We start from the raw sequence: 27713 nt of genomic DNA on the forward strand, positions 1-27713 counted from the left end.
GAGTGCAATATATGTCATAAAATTTGTCAGTTTAAACATTTTAAATGTACAATTCAATGGCATTAATTAATTTACAATATTGTTCAACTAGCACCAGTATCTATACTGCTCACAAAAATTAGGGGATATTTCAAAATGAATATGAAGTGATAAAATATCCCCTAATTTTTCCAAAAAAAAAAAATGCATGACTCCAAAAAAAGGTCTGTGCCCATGAAGCAGTAATTCCACCTTGCCCCCACCTGTGTGGAAACTTCTAGTCTACGGTCTGGTCTCTATGAATTTAGCTATCTCATTGCTAAAGCACCTGCAGTCAATGAAGTAACGTTTAACTTTGAGCTACCGAGTGAGTCACTGTTGCCCTTACCACAATTAAACTTAAGCTCCCTTTCTGTTCAGGTGTTGGTGCCGGTAGTTAATAGACATGAAAACAAACAGTGGCTCTCAGTGTGCCAACTACCGCGGGAGGTGATGTTGCTCAGTAGATGTTCTTTTTTTCCCTTCCTCTATCCAGTGTCTAACATGGTACCAACCAATACCAACATCAAACCAGGAACTGAAAACTATTGCTGATTAATTGATTGGAAAATGAATTCCTCATGACAAAATATGTGAATTACTCATGACTTGATTCTTCCTTGCCCACCAGGAACGGATTTCCCTGGGCAGTGAGAAGGAGCAAACCAAGCCTACATTTCAGGAAAAAGAGGCCTCGGAGAACCGGGTTTCCCGACTATATTTACAAGATGAGATTTCATCTTCCCTCCCAAGTCTTATCTCCATCTGCCGATGGAGCACAAGCGCCCTCTTTCCAGCTGTGCATCGGGACTCAGTCTGCTGCACTGTTTTTCCTTTGTTACAGCCCTGAGAACTCTTCTATTTTTTTCTCAAGGGAAGGAGAACCACAGCAGCCCTGTACATATCTGCTTTCCTTCGGCATAAGAAGATGAATTCTCCTGTAGCTGGGAAACACGTGAAGCCCCATCTTTGTACTGCAGCTGTCCAATGACTTTATTTAGCCATATAACACAAAATATTACATGCTGGGAATTTATTTCTTAATGGAGCAAGAGAAAAGCTCCTCATTACAAATGCAGACAACTACAGGCTGTCTGGGAACCTAACATATTTCATAGTAGCATGTGAGGTTATCCAAAAAAAAGCAGTTCTTCCAAATTTGAAAACAAGATGTCTAGACTCTTTTCTTAATTGATGGCCATGCATAAAAATGTATCATAAAAATGCGTCTGAAACTGTAAGGAGTGTAGCACTAACAAGGCACCTCTTTCAGAAAAATTAGGTTGTGTCTATGAGAATACATAATCATTTAACAAACATCTGTCTTAACAGCCAAATAATTCTGTTATTTTGGGTTTTTCCAATCTTGTTTTCTCAGTGATTATTTCTGGTGCCTAAAATTTTACAGAAAAAAAGTTTCCTGAATGGATAGTGATGATTCAGTGCTATTTTTAGTTTCATATTTATAATTGTTGTCATTTTAATCATTTAATAACTACCAACTTCAGTCCCCATTAAATGTTTTAATAGCTCATAAAATAGCCATATGAGTAAAACCATACTTGATTTCATTGAGTACCATTACAAAGAATAATTTTCTATAACAAGGATAGTTCCAGAGCCCAATAGTTGGACGACATTGCTCTCCTGGTTATTTATACATACATACATACATACATACATACATACATACTTCTAGGAGACAAAAGCTTCCTGAATGGATAGTGATGATTCAGTGCTATAGCTAGTCATCATATATATAAAACTTGCTATCAAGAGCAATTATGTAAACAAGACTGATTTCCTAAATCAACATAACTGTGGGGATTGGTTGTTTTGTACACATTATCTAACTTGCTAAATACGACTCTACAAAATAATTGAAGAGTGATGTTAAAAGATTATCTTTGAAGCCTTACAACCGACAGCAAAGTTCCTTCTTAGTGGCTGGGTATGTGAACCTTTGCTCCTCAGTGCTGACTGAGGTGCTGAGTGCAAAGGTCAATCAATTAAACAGGTATGTGTCAGTTCCAATCACGGTTCCAGCAGGATGCGAGGAGCTGAGCTCCAGACTTTCCCAGTATGCTAAGGATTCTTCAATGTCTTTGGTATTTAGCTACCTAATGAACACATTCATTTCAAAGCAGATAGTGCTCATGAGGTAAGATGGGCATTATTTTGTGTTAGATTCCAAATGTATAAATGATTAATGCTAAAAAGTAAAAATGAAGCAACCATATCCTTCTTTTTGTTGCCCTACAGTGACCTATGAGCTAATAATAGGCAGTGGAGAGACCATTTATATAGGGCATACCAAGTTGAGGGGGCCTAAAACTGATCAAGGAGACTGGACTCTGTCTGCTAGAAGGCTGTTCTCTCTTCAGACCATCATTCCACCCATCTGTCCATCCACTACACATCTTTCATGTTGAGATTCAAATAAGCCAAAACCATTATATTTTGCTGAGAGAAGATACCAAGATGATTACAGCATGATTCCCTTGGTCTACCTGAGGATCAGACCAGGAAATACAAAGTATCTTGGAGGAAGTGGGTCAAAGTTTCGGACTTGATTCAGAAGGAGAGCAAGTCAAGGAAATAAGAAAGAGATGGGATCTGGACTCCTACCTGGCCCTCCCTCACCAGGAGCTCCCTGGACCTAGAGCCATCCAAGTCTGTAAAGGATTCTTTCTCTAGACCCTGATGTCTAAAAGAAGTACGGTGCTCAGAAGCTGTTTTGAGATTCAAGTGGAAACAGTGACAAAATTCTCCTGTGAAAGTATCTGAGAAATACTGCTACCAAATTTAGAAAGAGCCTTGGAGAGTTTGTTCATATAACATTATAGTATTTTTCTTTCCATTGAGGAGAAAGAAAGAATTTTCAATTTAGGTTGGAAGAAAAGTGTTCACTATGAGATACTGAAATAACTTGGGAATAGAGATTTCACAGTTAAATTCTTAGATTTTTTGCAAACACTCTAAATTCTCATTGTTTTGAATAATTTAAGTAAAATCCTGCAGAAATTGACCAAAGATCATACAAGTCACCAACTTAAAGTATCAGCACCAAACGATTTTGTTGAATTATGGTTCCTCTCATCTAGATATTTGAGACGTTGAATTCTCACTTGTTACTACCAAATATATCTAAGAGAGAACTGTGGGTCTCCAAGAGTAGCAGTTTAGGAATCAGTGACAGCAAGAGGAGAAGACTTTTCTGAGTAAGGGTCCTCCCTCCCTGATCCTCGAGTTGGAAACTCAGCATTAGAGCCAGTTTGCAACAGAACTGACGTTTCAGTCTTTCCTTTTCGTCTAAAGCTTCCAACTTCCTTAAGCTCTCACTCCTGGAAAAGCTTTTGGCAGTCAGTTGTTGCAACCCACAATTTCTGTAGCTTTTCATCTTTTTACTATACTCTTCCTGCATCTGAGCCTCACTTTCCGTATGTGGTCAGTAATGTCACCACCACCGGAAGTAAAAGGGCCTTCAGCATGGTCCTCTTTGCCCACACAAGGGCAGGGATGTGGGGCAGGAAAGAAGTCCAGTGTTCATGGATTTCCAGATACTCTGAAACTATACAGAATACATCATTACTCATTTTATACACATGAAAATGGACACAGACACCTTTGGGAATTCTCTGAAGGTACAAAGAAAGCCCGTCATTGGGTCTGGGTCTCCATTACACACTCAGACGTCAGACTGGCCCTCCCGTGGCAGTTCTCAGAAGGACGCTGTTGGCCAGCTAGCGTTGTTATCTCTACTTCTGAATTCTATTAGGATGATAATGATTTTAAAAGTAAAAGTTTTTACTTGCATTTATTTGAGTCTGTTCTATATTTTAGGCACTCTGCTAGAAGCTTCCAGGTGATATTACTAAATATTTACTAAAAATTGCTAATTTTTACAAGTGCTTAAAATGAGGCTTAGGCTAGTCAGCTGACTTAGAAGGGCGTTGTTGGCCACCTAGCCTTCTCATTCTGCTCATGCAAGATAATCCTTCCTTCCTTCCTTCCTTCCTTCCTTCCTTCCTTCCTTCCTTCCTTCCTTCCTTTCCTTCCTCCCTCCCTCCCTCCCTTCCTTCCCTTCCTCCCTTCCTCCCTTCCCCTCCCTTCCTCCCTCCCTTCCCCTCCATCCCTCCCTCCATCCCTCCCTTGCTTCCTTCCTTCCTGATACTCATAACCATACTATTTTCTAGGCTGTTGTAATAATCAAATGATGTATCTTTAAGACCCTTAGAAGACAATCTTTTAAAATGAGACTATATGTATATATGTGTGTGTATATATGTGTATAGTCATACACACACAATTATACCTATCTAAAAGATTTTATATATATGTATATATGTGCATATACACTATTCTTATTAAAGTGATACCTCAATAGAAGAAATACAGAGCTCACATCGCTGGTGCTGATTTTCTAACAACAGTGGTCCTTGATATGCTGTTTTTCTGAAAAGTCCGTCAGTGCTACAACTGATTAAATCATGCCAATATGACTGACACGCTCCCGAGACTTCTTTCACCTTGGCAGAACACAGGGAGCTGCACGTAAAATTTTTCACAGTATTAATGAAGCCTCCCAAGTCTTCTGGACTAAATACCTCCACACTCAGTGGGACCACAGTCAAGCAGCCTAGAAGTTGTATCCTTTGCTTAAAATAGTTTGTGGAACCATGATACCAAGATCCGTGTAATCCTAGTATTTTAAATGCTTCCACACCATTTCAAGTACAATCACAAATTTTAAAAATACTCCTCTACCATCATATAGAACAGAAAAAGAGCAGACCTTTGCAAAGCTTGTTTAAGTAAGATATTTGAGTATCTAAACCTACTTTAAAAATTGTATCATTAATGCCATGATCTATCAGTACAGTACTGGCTCTCTCATTAGCCAATTCCCGTTAAGTATTAAAACGACAGCTGCAACATTGAGTTAAATACGGCATGCTCAATGACCCATGAACTACAAAACTAGTTCAAACTGATGCATCATTTGGCCAAACCCTCCTAAGAATTAGCTCTTTAGGATCTCTTTAGAAACACGAAACCCCTAGAAACCACTACCACAAATAGCCAGCACTTAAAATAACTGCCAAGCCACCTGCTTTTCTCTAGGAAACATCAGAAAACTCACAGGTTAGAAAAACTACATAGAGCCTACAAAGTCTCAACCTTCCTGATGAAGCTGAATTATTTTATTTAAGATACTTTATTTCCCCTTTTCTGAGAAATATAAAGCCCCTACTTCAGATTCGGTTCAAGCAACAGACTGATTTGCGAAAGAAGATCCCGTAACAGACAGATGCCGAAGACCACTTCTTTGTCACTTTGGTCTTGACTTGGCACAGCGTGTCAGATGGTATTCATTTGGAATAAAGAGACTGATGACATAACATGGCCAACCCTCCTCTCTAAGTGGCTTTACTAGAAGTGGGTAAGGGCAGAAAAATATAAATTCATCTGTCCATAGGCAACCAAAAACATACCAACTCATCTTGGAGTAATTTAACCAATGAGATGATTTAGAAGACAGTTCAGTGGCACCATTTTTGGAAGGTAAAAGCTTAGCAGAAGGAACATAAATCAAAGGTGACTGGCAGGTAAAGGATATACGCAGCAATCAGCCAAACCATGTGCACACTGGCACAAACTCAATGAGATCATTTATAAAATTTTTAAGGCAGGAGTACACAAAAGGGGGTCTGGTGCTAACTAAATCCACAGATAGCTTACATGCCACTGAAATAAACACTTCCAGATGCGGGTGTACAAAAACCTTTCACAGAAAGAAATGTTTTCTTTCATAAATCTGAAGGAGGGACTCTTAGCAGGGAAGGGCAAGAAGTCTGAAACTGAGACCGAGTTTCATAGAGGTTGGAAGTCTTGTTGAGGTGGAGTAATCGTGTGGGTAATGATGAACTGCACATGGTGTGCCTCCAGCAGAAGCATCACTACAGCCAGTAGGACCAAATTTCTGTTAAGCCGAGGAAAACATACTAGCATCTGGAGACACCAGTCCTCTACAATCTGCTAAGTCAGTGTTGCTCTCATTACTTTTCTTGGTGTTTCCTTTCCTGGGGGTGTATGTGGTGGTGGAGATAAGGAATTCACACAGAGATAAAAGTCTCTAATCAAAGATCAGAAAAATGATGTTCTGGAACTTACCCTAGCACAAAGCTAATGCAGGCATGGCTTTTATGATGAAACCTTTTCGAAATCTGGTGAGCTTACAGTCATCTCTCAGGAATGCATGGCCAAAGTCACTAATGGCTTAGAAAGTCGATCTGCTCATCAAGATAGCCTAATAATATGTGGGACTTTCTGGTCATATATATAAACACTGCCAGAACTTCAAATAAAAAGCTAGAATGTCTTTTTTTTTTTTTTTTTTTTTTTAATTCAGGTGATCTATGCACTGAGCTTTCTCCACCCTCTGTCCCCTGGAAATCCCCATGAAATTAAGTTTCCTTGCTGAATCTTTATACTTCATGCAAATTCTTTGTAAATATCTGAGCACTAAATTTGCTCTTGAGAATATTTTTAACTGTTTGTTTTATGCATTGACCCAACGTATAAGCCTGTCATCTTTTATTCTTTCATTCAGCATCTTACTCTATTTATTCTTTATGCCAAGTATCTCTTGAATATATTGTCTTCCCTGTACTCAACATCATTGCCTTAGCAGAGGTTTTCTGGCCTCTGGCCTGCAATATTGCAGTGGCTACCTCATCAGTCTTTCTGCCTGTTATACATCCTAGCTCTGGTCCCTCCTCTACACCATCATCTGTGTTATTTTTCTACAATACAGATGTGTTCATGTCAACCCTATGCTCAAAAACTCTAATATAGCTTCTTGATGGCCGTATCAAGTATCTAAAAAGAAAATTTCCAAACAAAATCTAACTGAAAACCCAATATATACGGAAATCAAAATGTATCCGTATTATTTTGAGCAAAGCCTTTATTATTTGCAGAATACCTGTAAAGTACTTGGGGGTTCTGCAGAAAAGCTATCCACGGGCTGGTCTACACTGTGGAGTCCCGGTAAGCTGGTCTACTCCGCGGGGTCCCGGTTAGCTGGTCTAGACCGCGGGATCCCGGTTAGCTGGTCTAGACCGCGGGATCCCGGTTAGCTGGTCTGGAATTCAAAGCCTTTGTAAATGTCACCACCCTGCCCCCCACGCTTCCTTCCTCTCCCTCAGTGGTCTCCAAATCGGCTCTGTTCCTCACCTTGGCCTAACAATCATCCTGCTTGCATACATTTATCTTTTCTTTTCCACTTTATTCCAGCTCTTCTTTCTGTCTGAATTATATTTTAGAATTCTTACTAATTTCCTTCACCTCTGTCTCATAAACTCGTTCAAATTTAATGACCTTACAAGGTTCCGGTGACTTCTTCCGGCGAACCCGCCCTCCTTCTCTGGGTCTGACTTCTGCCCACTCTTCAGGCATGACACCCACCAAGGGGCTGCTGACGGCGCTTCTCCTGGGCTGTACTGGGACATCCCGTGACTTACCTCCATGTACCAGAGCCCCATGTCAACCTATCTAACGCAATGTTTGGCAAATGTTTATGAATTAATAAACGGAGATATCAGAGCCAGAAGGATCTCAGGACATGTTAGGGATGTTATCACTGGCCCTTCTACTTCTAAATCGTGTAGTTCAATTGTACAAACATGGACGCTGCAAATGGACTGTTATTACCTAGTCCAAACTCAGAAAGCCAGCACCGTCCTCTGTACGTGAAGTGTGCTTTCATCCCCCCAGGAAGGCATGTGGTTTGAATTGTTTTTCCAGCAGTGGTGGGTGATAGATTGACTCGTAGCGGTACATGGTCTCGCCTGGCCTTCTTCTTCATTTTCCACTTTAACTGTTTGTGAGCTGACCGTGTGAGTGAAAGATAGCGCACGCCGCCTAAAACTGAAGTGAGGTTAGTTCGCCTGCACGAGGATCAGCCCCTAACAGGGTCTTCCCCAGCTACAGGAGAAAGGCACAACGCAGGGCCCAGGCTGGAGTTCTTGCCCCCGCCCCTGCCCTCCCCTCTCTCTCTTTTAAAAACATCAACAGCTTGCTTGGATGAGGAATGCTTGTCAACTATAACTTATTTACTTATTAGGCTCTTACCTACTTAATCTAGAATCTGGGAATGGGTGTTTTAGGTTAAATCAGGAATGCAGTTAAATCAGAGCCAGAAACACAGTCTCTGACTTCTCTACTGGAAACTATAAAATCCGCACAAGTGTTTCAATTGGAATTGACAGGAGCTTGTGGGCCCAGCTGTGAATCTCTGGAGCCAGAGAGCCAACGCAGATACTCCCTCCTGGTGTTTCCACCACGGGTACAGCTGCCCAACTGCCACCTTGAATGCACCTGGGCAAATTCAGAGCCTGACACTGGGATCTGCCCTCGTGACCTCTGCCAACTCATCAGCTGAAATATATCCCGATCTGGAGAGCCAGCTTCACAGTCTGGGTATGTGCCCAGACCTGCAAGTGCATGCCAATCAGGTGGGAGAGCCTAGCCAGGTGCCAGGGCAAAATGAACATCTGACTGACACATGGGCTATGAGTTCTCTCTTCTCACGGCTTGGGGTCACACACAGGCGGTGGGGGTGGGGGTTGAGGTGGAATATTTGATCTGTGCACACATAGGCAAGGGGTTGTGGTTTACATCAGATCATGACTAAAACACCAGTCAAGAAAACAATGCATAATAAGTATTTTCCTGCATATTTTTCCTACCTTGTAGATAGCCTTAAAAATGTACTGGATACGACAAGAGCCAGGTATCAGTTTCGTTTTTGGAAGGTGTAGGTTTTCCACTTAGAACAATCCACTTATGTTGTGGGATTAACTCTGCAACTATATCACGTAACTTAAACAGCAGTTCAATGATATTTGTGTGACTCAAGTATAATATAGCACTATTTAGAAACCATCAAAAGGTAAGTCATCACCAGTTTAACAAGCGCTCATCATGGTTAACAAACCACACTTAACGAATGCTAGACGTTTCTGGCAATGGTAAATAAAAAATCTATTTTAATAAACTAATGAATTCTTCTCTAATACTCAGTTTAGCTATAAAATCTTAACTGAAAAATTTAAATAAGTATTTTTGCTAGGTGAACACAAGCAATTTAATATACTGAGTTATATGCTTAATTTGGAGATTTTCAACCATTTTCATCTCATGGCACACATAAACTAGTACTAAAATTCCACGGCACACCAAAATATATATTTTTTGCTGATCTGTCAAAAAAATAGGTATAATTTTGATTTGTTCACACCGGACAGCTATTATTGTGTTGGCTATTGTTAAGTTTTTAAACTTGACAATCTAATTCTAAAGAAAAAGAGGTCAGTGCCCCTGATTAAATAGCCAGGTACTGGATGTTTTAAAAATTCTTGTAGCACACCAGTTGAAAATCACTGGTCTAATTCAATACTTACAATCTTCTTATTTATTCAGACTTTAAAAAGTTTCTTGTCATTTTTAAAAAACAGTATTTAAATTACAGATATCTCAGCTTAGTTTAGTTCCAACTAATCCTAATGCTGCTTTCATGAATTTATGAGTTAAAAGAATCCTGTGATTTTTTTTTAAAGAAAAAATAATTTCATTTTGGGAGACACTCAAAATATTATAGTTTCCGTTCTGTCCCTATTCCTTCAGAAGGTTGCAAAGACCTAGGCACTATAACGAAGCATTCAAATCTCAAGATCTGACCCTTTTAGAATATTCTGCTCAAAAAGTTTCTTTTTGCTGTCAACGACTCCTCCTTCCTTGCTCTCGTGTTCAAATTGATCTTCCACTCTCCAAGATGCCTTTTATAAGGAATGGGGATTCACTGACTTCCTCCCTGATCTACTTCAAATGGGAAAAGGCTTTAAAGGACCCAGCTTGGAAAAGATGCACAGAGCTGATGAGGACTGTCACCTTTCACTTCTATTTTGACCATCCTCCATTTAAAGACTACTTTTCTCCTTTTCAAAATATGCACCTGAAAATTCTAGGAGTCTACGCAGGATATCTTGGGGGCCTAATAGACCTTTGATTTGAAAGTTCATTTACAGTTTTTGTGCTACTCAAAATAAAGGTTCTATCATTTCATGTTTTATATGATATTTAAACTTCTCATAAATGTTTTGTTGATTAGGAAGTTATGTCTTGCACTTTTCGTTTATTAGCTTGTTTTTTATAATTAAAGCAGTTCAAATAAAAGCTCTGCATAAAACTGTGCAAGTGAGTACATCACCCTCATATATACCTCATGCCAAACTAAATGTGAAGTATTTATTGCTAATATAAAAGTGGAGGCAGAAAAAAGCAAAACGTGTTTGAATAGCTACTGTTTACTACACAAACAAACCAGGTAACAGTACCAAATTTTTCAAAATGGAACTGGGTAAGTCCTTATAAATAATTCACTGGCTGTGCCAGTTGAAGGCATTGCTGCAGACAGTTCAAATGAGATGAGATCTCTCTTCCCCTCTCAGTTCTGCCTAATAATTAAAAAAGGTTTTTACAATGAACATACGGGTGCACATATCTTGACAAATTAGTGTTTCGTTTTCTTTCAATAAATACCCAGAACTGGAATTGCTCAGTCATATGGTATATCTATTTTTGGATAAACACCCAGAAGTAGAATTGCTGAGTCAGATAATGGTATACCTATGTTTAGTTTTTTGAGTAATCTTCATACTGTTTTCCACAGAGGCCACACCGTTTGCAGTCCCACTCATGGTACACAAAGGTTCCCTTTTCTTTACATCCTCGCCAACACACGTCATTGGTAGACCTTTTGATAGCAGCTGTTCTGACTGGTGTGAGATAGTATCTCGTGGTTTTGATTCGCAGCAACCTAGGTATCCACTGACAGATGAGTGGATAAATAAGACGTGGGGAGGGTGAGTAAGCGGAATATCACACAGCAATAGAACTAATGAAATCTTGCCTGTTGCAACAACACAGACAAATCTAGAGGGTATGATGGTAAATGAAATAAGTCTGGTGAAGAAAGACAAATACTGTATAGTTTCACTTACATGTGAAACCTAAAAAAAAAAACAAAACAAAACAAAAACAGACTGGGAAACAGAGATTAAAAGAATGGTTACCACAAGGGAGAGGGTGGGAAAAAGGATGAAAATGGGAAGGGAATATAGCCAGTATTATTGTGACAAGTTTACACGGTGACAGATGAGTACTAGGGTTAATGATGTGATCACATTGTCAAGTATCAAAATGCTGAACCACTATATTGTATGCCTGAAACTAATATAATAAATAAAAGATTGTGTACCACTATACTTAAATTTTAAAAAAAAATCTATTAAAAAAAACAAAAAAGTTTTGTAATATAACATGATTGCGCCACCTCCGTTTGGCAACCCAGACTCATGACACTATTTTTACCACAGCAGTATCAGAAACGATGGTTACAAATTTGGATTCAATGAGTTTGACCCTGAAACTTGAAGCAAATATTTGTAGAAGCGTCTGCAGGTGACTGAGATGTTCTTTATCACATCTTTGAGTAGCTTATAATGTTTTAAGCATCTTAAAAATATTTTTCAGAAAACCATCAAGAGTTATGCTGGATAAAATAATCCATATATATATATATTAATTTTTCCCATTGATTTGAGAGAGAAAGAGAGAGAGAGAGAGAGAGAGAGAAATAGGGGAAGGGGAAAGGGGTGGAGAAGAAGAGGAGGAGAGAGAGAAGCATCAATTCATTGTTTTACTTGGTTGTTCCATTTAGTTGTGCACTCACTAATTGCTTCTCACATGTGCCCTGACTGGGGATTGAACCCATGACCTCAGTGTGCCAGGATGACGCTTTATCCACTGAGCCACCAGGCCAGAGCCAAGATCCATATATTAATTCCCTCTAAACATTGTCAGTTTTAAAATGTGAGCATATTGTTAATGAAACAACTTTTAAGCAAAATAATTCCACGATTAATGCAGCTTGTAGAACATTATTAAATACTTCTATATGTTTGACTCAACACTTCTCAATGCTTTGTAAATAAATACAACATAGAAATAAAGTGGACAGTGTGATGGTTATAATATTACAACTGTCATCCATAACTCTGAAATACCTTCCCTCTCCTACGGAATGAGATTTTGAGTGGACTGTCTAGCCATAACATACAGATATCCTGAAATATTTAATAAAGAAACCTTTTCTTGTGGAACATCTTTTAATGCCCGTTGGAACACTTGTCTTCTAGACAATATAGTTTAGGAAATGTTATCTCATATTTTCAGGATAAGATCACTTCAAGAGTTAAAAACAGAGGTCAGTCTGCAAAGAGGGAGTTCAGTGAGTGGGACGCGTGAGAATTCAGGGAGGCTGATGGTCCCAGTGGCCCGCAGTCCTCAGCTCCCGTCCAGACAGGGCGCTGGCGCTGGCACTGGCTAGGCCATCAGAAGCCTGGGACTTAATCCTTCCGGAACCTGACTTTCCTATCCACAGGTGGGGATGACACTCATCTTGCTGTGGTGTGAGAATAAAGAACAATGCAGGGAGCAGTTTCTTTGAAAGTATTATACTATATACTGCAAGTTACTATTTTGTCAACCAACACTTATCTCAAATTCTAAAGATCTTCTCTCCCAAGCCCTTCCAAATTCTTTACTTACACATTTCAAACATTCCTCCCTAACTAACCCTAAATTGACTGCTGTGTTAAATTGAAGCATGTAAAATTTCTGATATTCAAATGTACATGAGACTGCAATCTCATATAATTTGAGAGAATAAAAATTTTTCTTTTCTTTTTTTTTTTTGCATTTTTCTGAAGCTGGAAACGGGGAGGCAGTCAGACAGACTCCCGCATGTGCCCGACCGGGATCCACTCGGCATGCCCACCAGGGGGCAATGTTCTGCCCCTCTGGGGCGTCGCTCTGTTGCATCCAGAGCCATTCTAGCGCCTGAGGCAGAGGCCACAGAGCCATCCTCAGTGCCCGGGCCATCTTTGCTCCAATGGAGCCTTGGCTGCGGGAGGGGAAGAGAGAGACAGAGAGGAAGGAGAGGGGGAGGGGTGGAGAAGCAGATGGGCGCTTCTCCTGTGTGCCCTGGCCGGGAATCGAACCTGGGACTCCTGCACGCCAGGCCGACGCTCTACCACTGAGCCAACCGGCCAGGGCCCAGAATAAAAATTTTAACCACAACCCCCCACCCTATTTTAAAATTAAAAACAGCTAAACTAAAAGTTTCATATTTTTTCTATAGAATACTCACCTAAGGTTATTCTTATAAATGTCACATGTTAATTTTTCTTTTCTGAGACTCAGTAGCCCACAGTTATAAAAAGGTACTTAAGTCCAATTTATCTGATAGATTCAGTAATTCCAAAAAGTGTATTGAGGAAGTTTTTACTTTCAGTAAAAACATGTATTTAAGAATTCTTACCCGATTTCTACTTGGAATTTACATTAAAAATGTGTTCTAATATTCTGTGACGTTATAGTTTTCAGATTGAACACATAAAACACAGACACGTCCGATGCCATCGCGTCATAAGAATTATTTACTCATGAATGCACAGTTTTAAACCAAAACAGTCAAAGTAATCTGCTATGATACTTTTGTTTTTATTTTATTTTTTTAATGTTTGATTTTAATTTATTATGTTTACATAGATTCAAGTGTCCCACCGAATATCTCTCCCTCTCCCACCCCCTTGTTCCTCTCGACCATTTTTGTTTTTAAAAGTTGAATGTGAGAAGTTGTTAAAGGAAAGTTCCGACTTCTGACCCCATCTGTCCACTGTAAACACCTGCAGGACCAACACCGTGGAACATCCCCACCTAACAGGGAAGCACGCATCAGAGCGAGCAGCCGCGGGGGAGGGCCATAAACCGAGTCGGAGGCTGGGTTCTGGGGCCCCGTCCCTCCCCTGCAAGGTGCCTGTGGGAACATGGCAAAGCTTCTTGCGGACAGAGACTAACTGGTTTTCTCAAGTCTCAGCCAGCTTTAAAACACTATGACTCTGTCTCAGAATTTAAGATAGCTTAGTGGACACTGAAGCACTTCACTTCTAGGGAGCCACTTAAGGTATTTAGTTTAGCAACCATGCTTAAATGAGCAATTTTATTGTCTTGTTATCTTAGATCAATAGAAAGCCACCTGATGACATGCAAGCCTGAGGGTTAACATACTTCTCTACTCCGAATGTCACTCAGGAGAAACTGAAATAGATGTAGGCATTACACATGGGATTATGTCATCTGGCTGAGGCACAGTTTCCTTCCACTGGCTTTCAGAATTATAGACCTGGTTTTATATCAGCCATCCACAGCACTTCCCATTGACAGCTGGGATTGAGCCTCGGAGCAGGGAGCCACGGCACCACCCCCTGCTTGTAAACAACAAGGACCTGATAAAACAGAGGTCTCACCACCTTCTATACAAGACAACCCATAGGCTGGGTGACTCCTCAGGGTATTTTCTCTGAGAGAAAAAACAAAATCTAACTATAAAAAATCTATTTCATTCACAAAATTTCAAAATGCTTTTACATCTAAACTTGCATAAGTAAACTAAAAATATTATTTTTAAAAAACAATGACCTAAACCATTTGAATTTCTTGGCTGCAAAATACTCTTCAAATAATTAAATAGCAATTAATTTTCTAATAGGACAATTCACTGGAAGCATTTGCTACACCTTATTTTGAGTACTGATGAGGTTCTTAATGTAAGGTTTTTCCTTTACTTTTTGGTATTTTCTTAATTTTCTACCTTATTAATTTTATATTTTCATAAAATAGCAAAATGAAGAAATTTCTAAAAAATGAGGAAAATGAGGTTGGTAATGATTTATTTTTTAAAAGTTATTACCAACATTGATAAAGTTATCAGTCTCTAAAAACTTTTTAAATTAACTTACACAAATTATGAACTCATAAAAACTGAACTTATAAATTGGAGGCCATGCCATGTGTTCTTTAGATTTCTTTTGCATAAGCTAGTGCACAAAATCTAGCTAGTATGCAAAAATCTATTGATAACTATGTACAGTCAGTTACTGAGTTTTTAAGGTAATAATGGTGATAAAAAAGCCATTAACATTCTTCGACCATATTAATCCCCAAAGTAAATGTGAATATTTATTCTCAGGAACAATAATATTTAAATGGTATTTAAATTTTAATGGTATAAACACCTGCAAAAATATCACATTATTATTCAGCTTTTAGTGTCTTCTGCGATTATAAAGCGAGGTCTGTGTGTGCGCGTGCGTGCGCCTCTGGTGGGTGGTGGGAAGTACCTGAGAAGGTACACATATCTAATACCTTCTAGAAAATGTACTACGCCTACTACTGCTACTTCTACTATGACTCATATAACTTACTGAGACCTGAGCACATATCAAGTTCATAGTGCTCCTTAAATTCTACCATGAGACACATTCTATTATTACACTGATTTTACAGATGAAGAAATTGAGCCATAGAGAGGTTAGGAAACTTCCTTAAGGCTGCTTAGCTAGGATCTGAACCCTGGCCATTTGGCTATAACATCAAGTCAATCACCACACAATATAACCTCACATGATATCAACTACTATGAGTAAAAGGACAATATCAGATGCCAAGTATCAACATCACTTAGGACATTACAGATTGCATAAGTATTCTAAAATAACTCCTACAAATCAGACTCTGAAGTGATTTTCAGAATTACTTAGCAAAAAATAAAAGACAAGCAAGAAGTAAAATAAATCTCTCACTCTCTCCATGTCTTTAGCATGTGCATACAGAAGATCAGGCATGTAAGGGCGAGGACAGTTGCAAAAACATATGTTTCAGGAGAAAGAATTTGGAGCTGGGAGCTGGAAGGCCTGAATTCTCGCCTTGGTTCCACCACTTAATCTAATCAATGACAACCTCAGAAAAACTATTCTACTTAAATCCTCTAGGTAGGATACTTTCTCTGATCTTCTGCATAGGACTGAGAGTAAATGGGAATAAATAAAAGGAAGAACTCACCAATTAAAACCAATATGCCCAAACAGTACAGGCACACCTCAAAGCTACTGCAGGTTTGGTTCCAGACCACCGCAATTAACATGAGCGTCACAAAGAGCCAAATGTAATCTTGCTGGGGGAGGGTCTTGCCTTCAATTTGTAAAAAAACATAACATCCTGTGAAGTACAGTATGCTGAAGGGCAATACAATGAGTATGCCTGCACTGTTACAATTGGTTGGGTGGGGAGGGATGGCTTACAAGCGCCTCCACAACACTCACATGAGTGGCAGGCAACTGATGTTTATGCTCCACCCCTTTTCCTCTCTACTCCAGCAGCTAGGCAGTTTGTATATACCTTTTCCTCTCTTCCAACTGACATGGCTCTAATCATTCGTTTCTTCCATCATTTCAACTAATTCCCAAGAACTCAAAATTCTTTATACAATGAATTGGATTGCTGAAACTGATGATGATGTGATTTTGTATAAAATTATTTCAGAAGTTATATAATAGACACAACTTCTATCTATGATACCTCACTAAAAGCATTTTATTGGTTTATTGATTGATGTTGGAATTCAGTTTCTGTGTAACCTATTGGTTATTTTACTTCCTCAAATCAATTTCAAATAATTGGCTACATATGAACCAAGTTATACATACTCTAAATTAGATATTGTATTTATATGTACATTGGAGAAGCATTCTAGTTCTGAATTGCAGGTTGCAAAGACAAGATCTCTGAAGTTCCATAAATATAAAGTAGTTGCTCATGGGCATTTTAATTGACCAAGGAAATTCTACATTGGAGGTAAGTTAGCTCAGTTTTTCTATTGAATATATGAAAATTTAGGTCTCAATCTCTGGTGACTACAGAGTCAACCACATGCCTCCTTCCCTCTTAGGAGCTGCAGCTCGACGCCTAGGTACCGAGTGTCTACAGCGCCACGCAGAGTGTCATCTCAGGGCCGGGCATCGGGACCTGGGCATTCGGGACCTGACGTCGATGCCCCCGCATCAGGGGCACCTCCACTCAGATGAAGGAACGTGAAAGCTGAGGTAGGGTGGCCACACTGTCGGCATCAACGGTTTGCAAACCTACCCTACTTTAAAGAGATTTTAACTTAAAAAGGCAGATGTGTATGTACACACACACACACACACACACACACACAGCACAAAACTGTGTCTTCCTGATCAGTGGAACAGGCATATTTAGTCTTGTAGACTGGAAAAATTCTCCTAGCTCTAGGTAATGAAGCAAACCTTTCAAGGTGGGTCCTTTCTGAAGAGTGGTCACCACTGGCTGCCTCTCCCTGGTGCAGTTCTTTATTATTTGCTGTTGACTTTGCCCATCTGCTCTGTCAGTGGCTAAGTGAACCTTCTAGGTCATGGCTTATTTGTTCTGTTTTCCATGTCTACTTAAATTAAGCATTTTAAAAGTGCATCACTAGTTTTAAAAGCATACTGGGCCTGGCCTGTGGTGGCTCAGTGGATCAAACATAGACTTGTAATGCTGAGGTCGCCAGTTTGAAACCCTGGGCTTGCCTGGTCAAGGCACATATGGGAGTTGATGATTCCTGCTCCTCCTCCTGCCTCTCTCTCTCTCCTCTATCTCCCTCTCTCTCACTACTCTCTACATTGAATAAATAAAACCTCTTTTAAAAAAAAGAATACTTAATAAAAAGCATATTGGTTATATATTTATTAGATAAAAATTCACGTAAACTATGTATGGTATACTTAGGTGTGTATACTTGGATAATGTTATACACAGTCTGTTTTAGTGTATTAAAGCAGAAGTGAATTTAAAAAAAGAAACAAATGGTAAATTCTGTTGTTTCTCAGTCACAAATCAAACCTCACTTTCCAAAAGTCAAACCAATTTCTTCTCAACAGAAAGGACTTGGAGATAGTTCTAGTAACATGAATAAAGATTTTTTTAAGAAATGGCCACAAGATGAGCATTTAATATTCACACGCACGCACGCACTCACACATACACACACTTGCAATTTTGTTAGGCTATTGAAATATAGTCTTTAATTCTCTATTTAAAAACAACAACAACAAACCCTGATTATAAGCTTTCGAACCATCTGAAGATGGGAAAGACTGCGTCTCAGCCGACTTCAAAGCCAGTCGAGAATCATTTCTTCTTCTTCCAACTCAGAGTCTGTTTAGGAGCAGGACATCTGATAGAAGTGGTATTGCCAATCTGACCAATTTTAAAATATAAAGTGCTCCTAGCAATATTTAGATACATATAATCTGACAGAAAAGTTTTATAAACCAGAGCTTTGAAAAACAGAAAATATAAGCTCCAACAAAAAAAGTATAATTTGTAATTGAAAGAAAATAATATTTTGTAGAAAAAAATTGTCTTTCCAAAAAGAGACAAAAATGACTAACTTTTATTTCCCAAGAGAATTATGCCACTTTTATACAACAAAATTATAGTCACCACAAATTGCTCTCAACAATTCCATTGCTTCTTCATTTGACCACTTGAAAATCAAGATTCTTTCAGATTATAAATATAACTTTTTATAACTCTGTTATTACGTACTGTGAATGAGGAAAGGGGGCCAATCTTGTGGCCGTAGCGTCGCATGGCCTCTCTGATGTGGCAGGGCTGGATGGCATCGCTGTGAGCCTCGACACCACAGGCCGCAGTGCTCTGCAACAGAAAAACACAGAAATTGTTACTAAATCAAAAACACACAACAGAACTACAGTGTATAAAATATGAAAATAAACTTTCATAAAAATGGATGGTCTTTTCCCTTCAGATGCACATCACGGCTGCCATATACAACATCTAAAAAAAAATTCCATTAACAAATCAAAGATGACCTGTACATGACCCCTGCCTAGCAAACCTACCAAATGCAATTTTTACACTACAGCATTTCACCTGGGCTGGCTTCAAAGTGCAGGTGAATGGAGCCACTTGCGCGCTCACCAAGTGTCAGTGGGCTTGCTCAAAGAACCACAGGAAGCTATTTAGAAAAAAATTCAAACATTTATTATTATGAATGTTTATTGTTGGGCTTAATTCTGAAATAAATGGAAGAGCATCAATTTTAAAAAAATAAAAATATAAAATTGCTATATATTTATTTGTAATACAGGGGACTGTCATAAAAATCACTTTAACGTGGTACTAATTTCTAGGTGTTCTCAGGGCAAAAAAATAATAAAAACATTCCATTTTAACCTGCTTCATCTGTAAAAGGCTGATTGTAAAGTACAAAAAGTCACAAGAGAGAGAAATATTATTTGTAATGAGGGTATGGATACCAACTCAAGAAATGGCCATGATTAAAACCATGTTTTAAAAGCACAGTAGGGCTTTGTAGTGTCACGGTTCAGTTGAAGGCTCTAGCGTCCAACTACCTGGGTCCATATCTTCTCAGTTACCAGCTATCTCTCACTTCAGTTTCCTCATCTATAAAACTGGGATGATAATTCTAATTGTTTTATAGTGCAGTGGACATCAGATGTCAGATCATCAACATTAAAGAATCAAGAGGAAGAAATAGTAGCTTGTATATTATTGCAACTATAGCCTAGAAATCATTCAGAGTCACTTAATAAAGATTGTTTTTCTGATTATTATTAGAATTACTACTTACATAATTCCTTATAGGGGTATAGTTAATACAACCTCTATGGATAGCAATTTGGCAAAATCTTACCAAAATGAAAAAGTACAACCATTTTTTACCTAGTATATAATTTCACATATAAGAATTTATCCTACAGGTATATTATACAGGTACAAAGTAATACACATAAGGATATTCACTGGATTGATCAACTAAATTTTCCACAGTTAGAAAACACTGAAATAAATTATAATACATCTATTCAGTGAAACAGAAACCGCCAAAAAAGAATGAGGCAGTTGCATATACACTCCTACTGAGCTCCATACATGTCCTCTCTTTAAGATAAAATGTGGGAGATAATGCAAGGTATACAGTTGGGTGGCACTGTTAGCACTTGTTAAAAAACAAAACCAACTGACCAACAAAAAAGGCTGAAGATTATATGCTCAGTGAAGCACAGAGTACAAGGTACACCAACACTCAGTAACAGAGCTGAACGCTTGGAGGGTAAATGATGACTGGAGGAGGGGTTAAGAGAGACATTTCTCACTGAGCACCCTTCTGTCCTAAAATGCACTTTCGGTACCCTGTGCATGCTTTTCCTATAACAAACCAGTAGAATAATTTAAAAATTTGTACAAAACGAGAGCATCCAATTATCCAAGCTGAACCTAAATAAGATTTAACATCTTTGTCATTTTCTCTCACTCTTTTAGATTTAAAATTTAAAACAAAATAAATCTTGGTTATTTTTACTATTTTAATAGAGTTGAAATAAGCCAAATAGAAATTTACTTTAGGGTATCTTTCTCAAATTCACTCCAACAATACCCTAAATAACATATCTTCTATGCCCACAATAACACAGATCAAGTTATAGAATAACACAGGTTAAACCCTCACTTTGGCACTGGACTGAAAGTGCACAGAGTTTTTATTGAGGGCTTTCTCGATTCTTATTCCAAACACGTCGTGTTTCCGTTGAAATATATTAGAATAAATGCAATTATCAGGTGTCTAAGTAAAGACAGTTCTGAGTCCATTCAGCTCCAAAATATGAGTATGACTAATACACAGTGGGGTAAACACAGGTTTGCAGTGGTAATCCAAATGAACAATACAATAATTAATAAATAATAATACAAGAATAAACTCGCACATCATGTACTCACAACTGTAAACCTACTTTTGCTCACCCCTGTACATTAAATATCATGGAATTAAAGACTATAATTAAAAGATACAGATATGATGAAAGGAAATGGATAGAAAAACATATATAAACAGCATGTGAAGGCTACAATGGCTTTATTAACTGGATAAAATACAGTTCAGGATAAACAGAGAGATTTTATAAACATAAGCAAGTGGAGAGATATGCCATGCTCACAGATTATAATACTTGGTATTGCTAAGATATTAATATCCCCAAACTGATGTAAGCTTTCAATCTAATCCCTTTCAAAATTCTATTAGGCTTCTCTTTTCCCTTTCTCTCTCATTCTTTTTGATAGAAACGAACAAGTAGATTTTAAATTTACATACATGCAAAGAACACAGCAAATCCATATTAACCCTGAGAAATAAAGTTTGAGAACATATACTACCTGACTTTAAGACTTAGCATACAGTACTCAAGAAAGATACTGACAAAAGGACTGACAAGTCAATAAAACAAAATTAAAATTCCAGAAATAAATCAACATAGACAGATGGTCATCTGATTGTTGACAATGCTACCAAAGCAATTCAATGGGAGAAAAGAATCTTCAACAAATGCAATAAACTAGATATCCATAAACTTGGCCTTAACTCACACAATACACAAAAATTCCTCTGAGTTGATCAACAGAACTAAGTATAAAAGTTAAGCTATAAGGCCTCCAGAAGAAAACACAGAAGAACATCATCATGACTTGGGAGTAGCCAGAGATTTCTTAGATAGGACACAGACTGCAATAAACATAAAAGAAAAAAGTGGATAAATCAGATTTCATCAGAAGTTCAAAACTTCTGCTCATCAAAATACAGCATTAAGCCATAGACTGAGGGAAAATATGTGAAAAACATGTATTTGACACAGGCTTGTCTTACAGAATACATAAAGGACTCCCACAGTTGCTAATAAAAGATATCCTCAAAAATACTGTGTAAAGGATCTGAAGATAATTCTTCCCTGGGGAAGATATATGAATAGCCAATCAGCACATGGAAAAAACACTCATCATCATTAGTCACCAGGGAAATGCAAACTCAAGGTATAATGAATTACTATTAAAATCCGTTAGAATGGTTAAGAATAAAAACAATGACAACACCAAATGTTGATGAGCGCACGGAGCACCTGGAACTCTCATATACTGCTAGTGGAGGTCAACACGATAGAACCACCTTGGAAAAAGTCTTCCCATTTCTTTAAAAACCAAACACATATCTACTCTGTGACCCAGTAATTCCTTTCTTAGCTATTTACCCACGAGAAAAAATATTTTTCCACAAATACTTGTACAGTACTGCTCTTGAAAGGTTTATTCATAATATCTCAAAAACTGGAAACAGCTTTAGGTGTCCACCAAAATGGGAATGAATAAATGGATATATTCATACATGGGAGTACTACTCAGCAATAAAAATACATTACACTTCTACTGAAAAACATAAATTTCAAAAAAATATCTTCAGTAAAAAGAAATTTCACACAGAAGTGTATACATGCTATATTCCTTTAATATGATGTTATAAACTAATCTATGAAAAAAAATCAGAACAGTAGTTCCCTTTTTGAGGAAGGTGGCAAAAATTGACTGAGAGGAGGCATGAGAAAACTTTCTGAACTGAGAGGGTTTTAGAATACAAGTTCATATAGTTGTCAAAATCAAGTGGTATTCTTAAGAACTAAGTGGTTCATTGTGGACAGAATGTGGCAAAAGTAGGTTAACAGTTTTCCATATGGAAAATAACACAATAGTAAATAATAATACAAGAATAAACTCTGTGCTTAACATACTCACAACTGAACTTATTTTGGCCCCACTCCATAGTTATTGAAATGGTTGACGATAGGTCAACTACTTTGCTCTTTGTTTTCTGTTTGTTCTTCTATTTTTGTGTTTCTGTTCTTTTGTCTTCTTTTTAGTTATGTGCTTTTTTTTTAGAAATCCATTTTAATTTATTTACTTGTGTCTTAGTGGTAGCTCTTTGCATCATTTTCTTCCAGTGGTTATGCTAAGGATTACAACACACATCCTTACATTTCCAGTGTACTTGGTATTGTTATTGTGCTGCTTTATTCACATAAAATATAAGGCTATTATACCTTACAGGTCCATTTACTTCACTCTTACTCTTTATGCTATAATTGTCAAACAACTTACATCCACATATGTAATAAGCCATCATACTATTTTTGCCTTAAATATTCAAATGAATTTCAGTGAAACTAAGAGAAAAAATGGACTCTAACATCTACCATTTCCACTGTTTTTCATTTCTTTTTGATTATCAGAATTTTCTTCTCATATTTTTCCTTTTTGTTCTGCTAGACTTTATTTAGCATGTGTAATAGTGCAGGTTGGCTTGTGATGGTTTCTCTTAGTTTTCAAATTTATGAAAATATCTTTTCTTCTTTATTTCTGGAAGATGTTTCACTGGATATAGAATTCTGGATTGGCAGTTTTATTTTCAGTATTTTAATTGTATCATTCCACTGTTTCCTGGCATTTATTATGTCTAATAATATATGTGTAGATTTTATACTATTGTTTCTGTGTATGTAACATGTTATTTTTCTATGATGCTTTCAGGATTTTATCTTTATGTTTGGTTTTTAGCAGTCTGAACATGATACATGCATGGTTTGCTTTGTATTTATCCTGCTTAGAGTTCACTGAACTGTTTGAATATTGGTTTATGTCTGTAATCAATTTAGGGAAGTTTTCAGCATTCATTTCTCCAGATTTTTTTCTGCCTCATTCTTTCTCTTCTCCACTTCTGAGACTCCAAGTGCATATTTGTTTATTTGATATTTTTCCACAGATACCTGAGGCTCAGTTTCATTTCCAGTTCTTTCTCTCTGGTCTTCAGGTGGAATGAATCCTATTGATCTTTATGTTCCTGACTCTTTCTTCTGTCATCCCCAATCTACTGTTAAATCTATCAAGTACAGTGGTACCTTGAGATATGAACAGACCAACATGCAAAATTTTTTTTAAAGATATGAGCTGCGACTCGGTCCGTATTTTTGTTTGAGATCCGAGCAAAATTCCGAGATACGAGTTGTGATTCAGGCAGCTGCCACTAGTTGGCACATTGGTGCACGGGTCCAGTATTGGCAGTATGATATACACATATCACTGTAATGTTATATTTCTGATAGTTTTTATATTTTTTCATTTGAGTTCTTTTTATAGTTTCTGTTTACCATTACTTTGTTATTTATCACAAGTTTATTTTCTTTTCTGTCCTTGAGTGAAGTTATAATAGCTGCTTTAAAATTCTTGTATAATAAGTTAGTTAAATATATGGATTATTTTAGTCTCTAGTGAGTATAAGTCACACTTTCTTAGGTTGAATAATTTTAAATTATATTCTAGACATTGTGAGCAATAAAGTATCGAGATTTCAGATTCTGTTATATTCCTATGAAGAGAGTTCTTGTTTGTAGGGTTGTGCATATATGTGTGCTAAGTGGGCAATGTACTTTCCTAGACTTAGCAAACTTCAAACTCCTCTTCAGTGGCAGCAGATAAGACTCTCTCTTTACTTCATTCAGCTTTAGCAGGTTTTCTTAGATTTGGTATCACAAAAGAATTATTTAGGGGTTAAAGATTTGGGTAGTTTATACACTGATTCTTGGTTCTCTCCTTTTTGAGATTTCCTTCCTCAATTTATAGGTATTCAAGCCTATAAGTTTGTGTACCCCCTATACTGAATGGAGCCTGCTAAAACAGTAAAAACAGGAAAGTCAACTCATTGCCGTTCCATTCTTCTTATACCCACTCCTTCCAGTTACCACCTAGTTATCAATCTGTATTGCTTTCAGGTACTTGTTTCTTTATAATTTGTCCAAAATTTATAATTTCATCCACAAGTAGGTTGGTACAATCAGAACCATTTGCCATTGCAAGTAGTGAAACCATGTCAAAATATAACTTCATAAATGATAGTAAGAAAATCTAAATTTCAGCCTCATCTGGTTTCCACTTTGATTTACAAAATGATATAGCTCACTGCTTATTATTAAGTGAAAATCTGAAGTACAGTGAACTTCTATATTATAAAGTAGTTTTAAAGAATTTCACCAATAGTGCTCTCTTACTCATTCAGTAACTAAAGTTATGGTAACAAATATTACCTAAAAAACTTCTTCAGTGGACTTGCTTTACAAAGTATGTAAGAAAAAGTTTGTAAATAACCTGGTAATTACTTTTACATAAAATAATTCTTTATAAGTTTGGATATTCTTGAAAATTTTTTTTCTTAAATATTTAAAGATTTCTTTCCTACTCTTAAGCTATTAAATTAGAGATATTCTACAGCAGTGGTTTCCTGAATAAAGTATTAGCCCAGTGCATGTCTAAATTTCTCTAAGTTCAAAAGTACTGGCACCAAAATTAATAATGTCTCACTGTAAAAGTATTCTTTATATCTCTATTCACCCACATCTTTCTACATTTAACATGTTTGCTATATTTTTATTTTTAGGCACTGGAAACTTCAGCTATGGTAATAACATGGTACAATTCATTCTACATAAAATAATAGAGCCTCTATTACACAATCTTTGTGTGCTAGAGGCCATGAGATCCGCTGTATAGCCGTGTTCTGATTTTTATCATCGTAACCTGGAGCACGTCCCTTATTGTCACTCTCTCATCTATAAAAACGGGGGAGAGTTGGGAAATTTAGAACTGATGATATTTTGTATTCTTTCCAGATTTAATAATGTATCAACCCTTGAATTCAGTAATTCTCTTTTGTCTTCTTCTTAAATCCCTTTCTACTGTTAACTTCTTTAAAGAAAAGCTTTTCCTAGTTATATAGAGCTACAATCTTAACAATTAACATTGTAATTAAACTTTGAACTGAAAAGAAATTAACTACATTATATACGCTTGGCCAAAGGATGGCCCACTTTCATCTGAAAAGAAATCTTCTCTAAGTATAAAGATCTGGGAGAGCTAGATAGAAAACGATGAAGAGAAAGACACTTGCCTGGCCAGATTATATATCAGTCTTCGTGGTCAGTGAGAGACAGAAGTATTAGTAATAGCAGTACTAACCTTTCATTTGCTCCTGAGATTGTGTTTCTCCTTTGTAAGACTTAAGGTCTCAAGTGTAACAAAAGATCTGGTCCACCATATAGATGGGGAAAGAATCAGAGGCAACTATCTGAGATTCCAGGTCCTCTTAAACTTTGGATTACCCTGGCAACGGGAAGGCTGAACAAGGGACAACACACTTTTACCTTGCCAAAAACTTTTAAGTTGGAAAGAAAAGAGTCAGGACAGGTACAGGCATTTGTAAGAGATCCAGGGGCAACAGAAATTTCTATATAACTTCTTGTATCACAGAGGAGAGTTCAAACTGCAAGAACTGTAATTCAGTACAAGCCAGCAGGGACAAGCAGAGGGACAATACTCAAATCCAGGAAATACGTAGAACTTGAGCTTCTATACTCAGTATCAGTTTTTGGATGAAGAGACATAAATAAAAATAAAATAGAGGAATACAACAATGGAGTAAGAATGCAGCCAAGAGCAAGAGGAACTGACTTACAAAGAACTTCACCAAGTAGCTTGTACTTAAGGAAACAGTTTAGTTCCCACAGAGATTTTGGCAACTGTAGACAATAGGACTCAATATTTTGTTAAATATGTGGGTTTCAGTTTTGCAAATGTAAAGAATATCCTAAAATGTGGGCACAATCAGAATAGGAAACATGAATTTTTCTAACCTAATAGTCTTCCCATGTGTTTATAGCAGGTGCAAGATTTTAAAAACAATATTAGATAACAGATATATAAATGTGATGCTAGTTCTTCTGAGACAATTTGAATAATATTGCAACAATGTAACAGTGACTGCAAACTTGAAATTCTAAACGTGGTATGAATTTTAAATTTGAACAGACTGTAAGCACCTTGCTGAGGGCCTGAAGGTGACAGAGGCGGGTTTAACAGCAGGTGCGCCCGGGCCCCGACTTCTGAAGGGCTCCGCAAAACCCCAACTTTACATTTTTTCTAAGAACACCAAGTTTGGCTTTGTATGCGCAATTTTAACATGAATAGTACATAATATTTTTTATTTATTTAAAAATATGGTTAACATGTATTTTTATTTTCCATCTCTCTCTTTTTTTCAAGGGGCCCAATATTTTCTTCTGCACCCTGGGCCTCCACTGACCTTAATCTGCCTCTGGTGACAGAAATGTGAAGATATTAGTTGAGATGGAAATAATATTGGGAATACAACAATGTATACTTAAAGGTTCCCTTCCAAAAAACCCAGTGAGAAAATCAACAGAAGTGTGGACGTGCACATGGTAACTGCATGCTAATGTTTGCAGTTGCTTCAGTAGGCAAATCTGAAATTGGCCAAAACGGAAAATCTAAAGAAATTTTTCACAAAGTCAATCAAGTCTTTTTATGTTTATTTCAGTGAACTTCATCTTTCTGGCACAGAGAATAGGATGCAGCTGGGCCCACATCCTTGTCTTCATACCACACAAACAGCAGTCGCAGGGAGCTCCTCGCCTACGCTTCCTACCTCCGTTTTCTCAAACCCTGTTTGATTGCTATGCGAAGGTTCTGACAGATTTGGACCAAATGTTCTATACCAAAGCCACAATTATTGGGAAAGTAGAGGAACAGCCGAATCTTCAATGGCCATGGAGAAATAAATTCATTTGCAGAAAGAAAGGAGAGATAATAGAGGAACACAGGAATGCACAGGAGGGACTTCCCACCCCACTTCCGGTGCAGGATATTGACCTCCTTGATGTATCTCTCTTTTCATTTCCCCTTGAGTTTCCACTGGAAAACTTACTTGAGATTCCAAATATAGTTCAAAT

General features: G+C 37.5%; 1 protein-coding gene across 10 annotated transcripts in view; it reads right to left on the bottom strand.

Moving 5' to 3' along the window:
* SUPT3H (SPT3 homolog, SAGA and STAGA complex component) overlaps window positions 1-27713 on the bottom strand; it is a 454300-nt gene that overhangs the window by 60463 nt on the left and 366124 nt on the right. For all 10 annotated transcript variants that reach the window (XM_066251706.1, XM_066251714.1, XM_066251733.1 and 7 more), the window contains one exon: window positions 18598-18708. In XM_066251706.1, coding sequence (XP_066107803.1) covers window positions 18598-18708 — 111 coding nt within the window. The remainder of the gene's footprint in view (window positions 1-18597; window positions 18709-27713) is intronic.

Source organism: Saccopteryx bilineata, chromosome 1 (genome assembly GCF_036850765.1).
Source record: "Saccopteryx bilineata isolate mSacBil1 chromosome 1, mSacBil1_pri_phased_curated, whole genome shotgun sequence".
NCBI lineage: Eukaryota > Metazoa > Chordata > Mammalia > Chiroptera > Emballonuridae > Saccopteryx > Saccopteryx bilineata.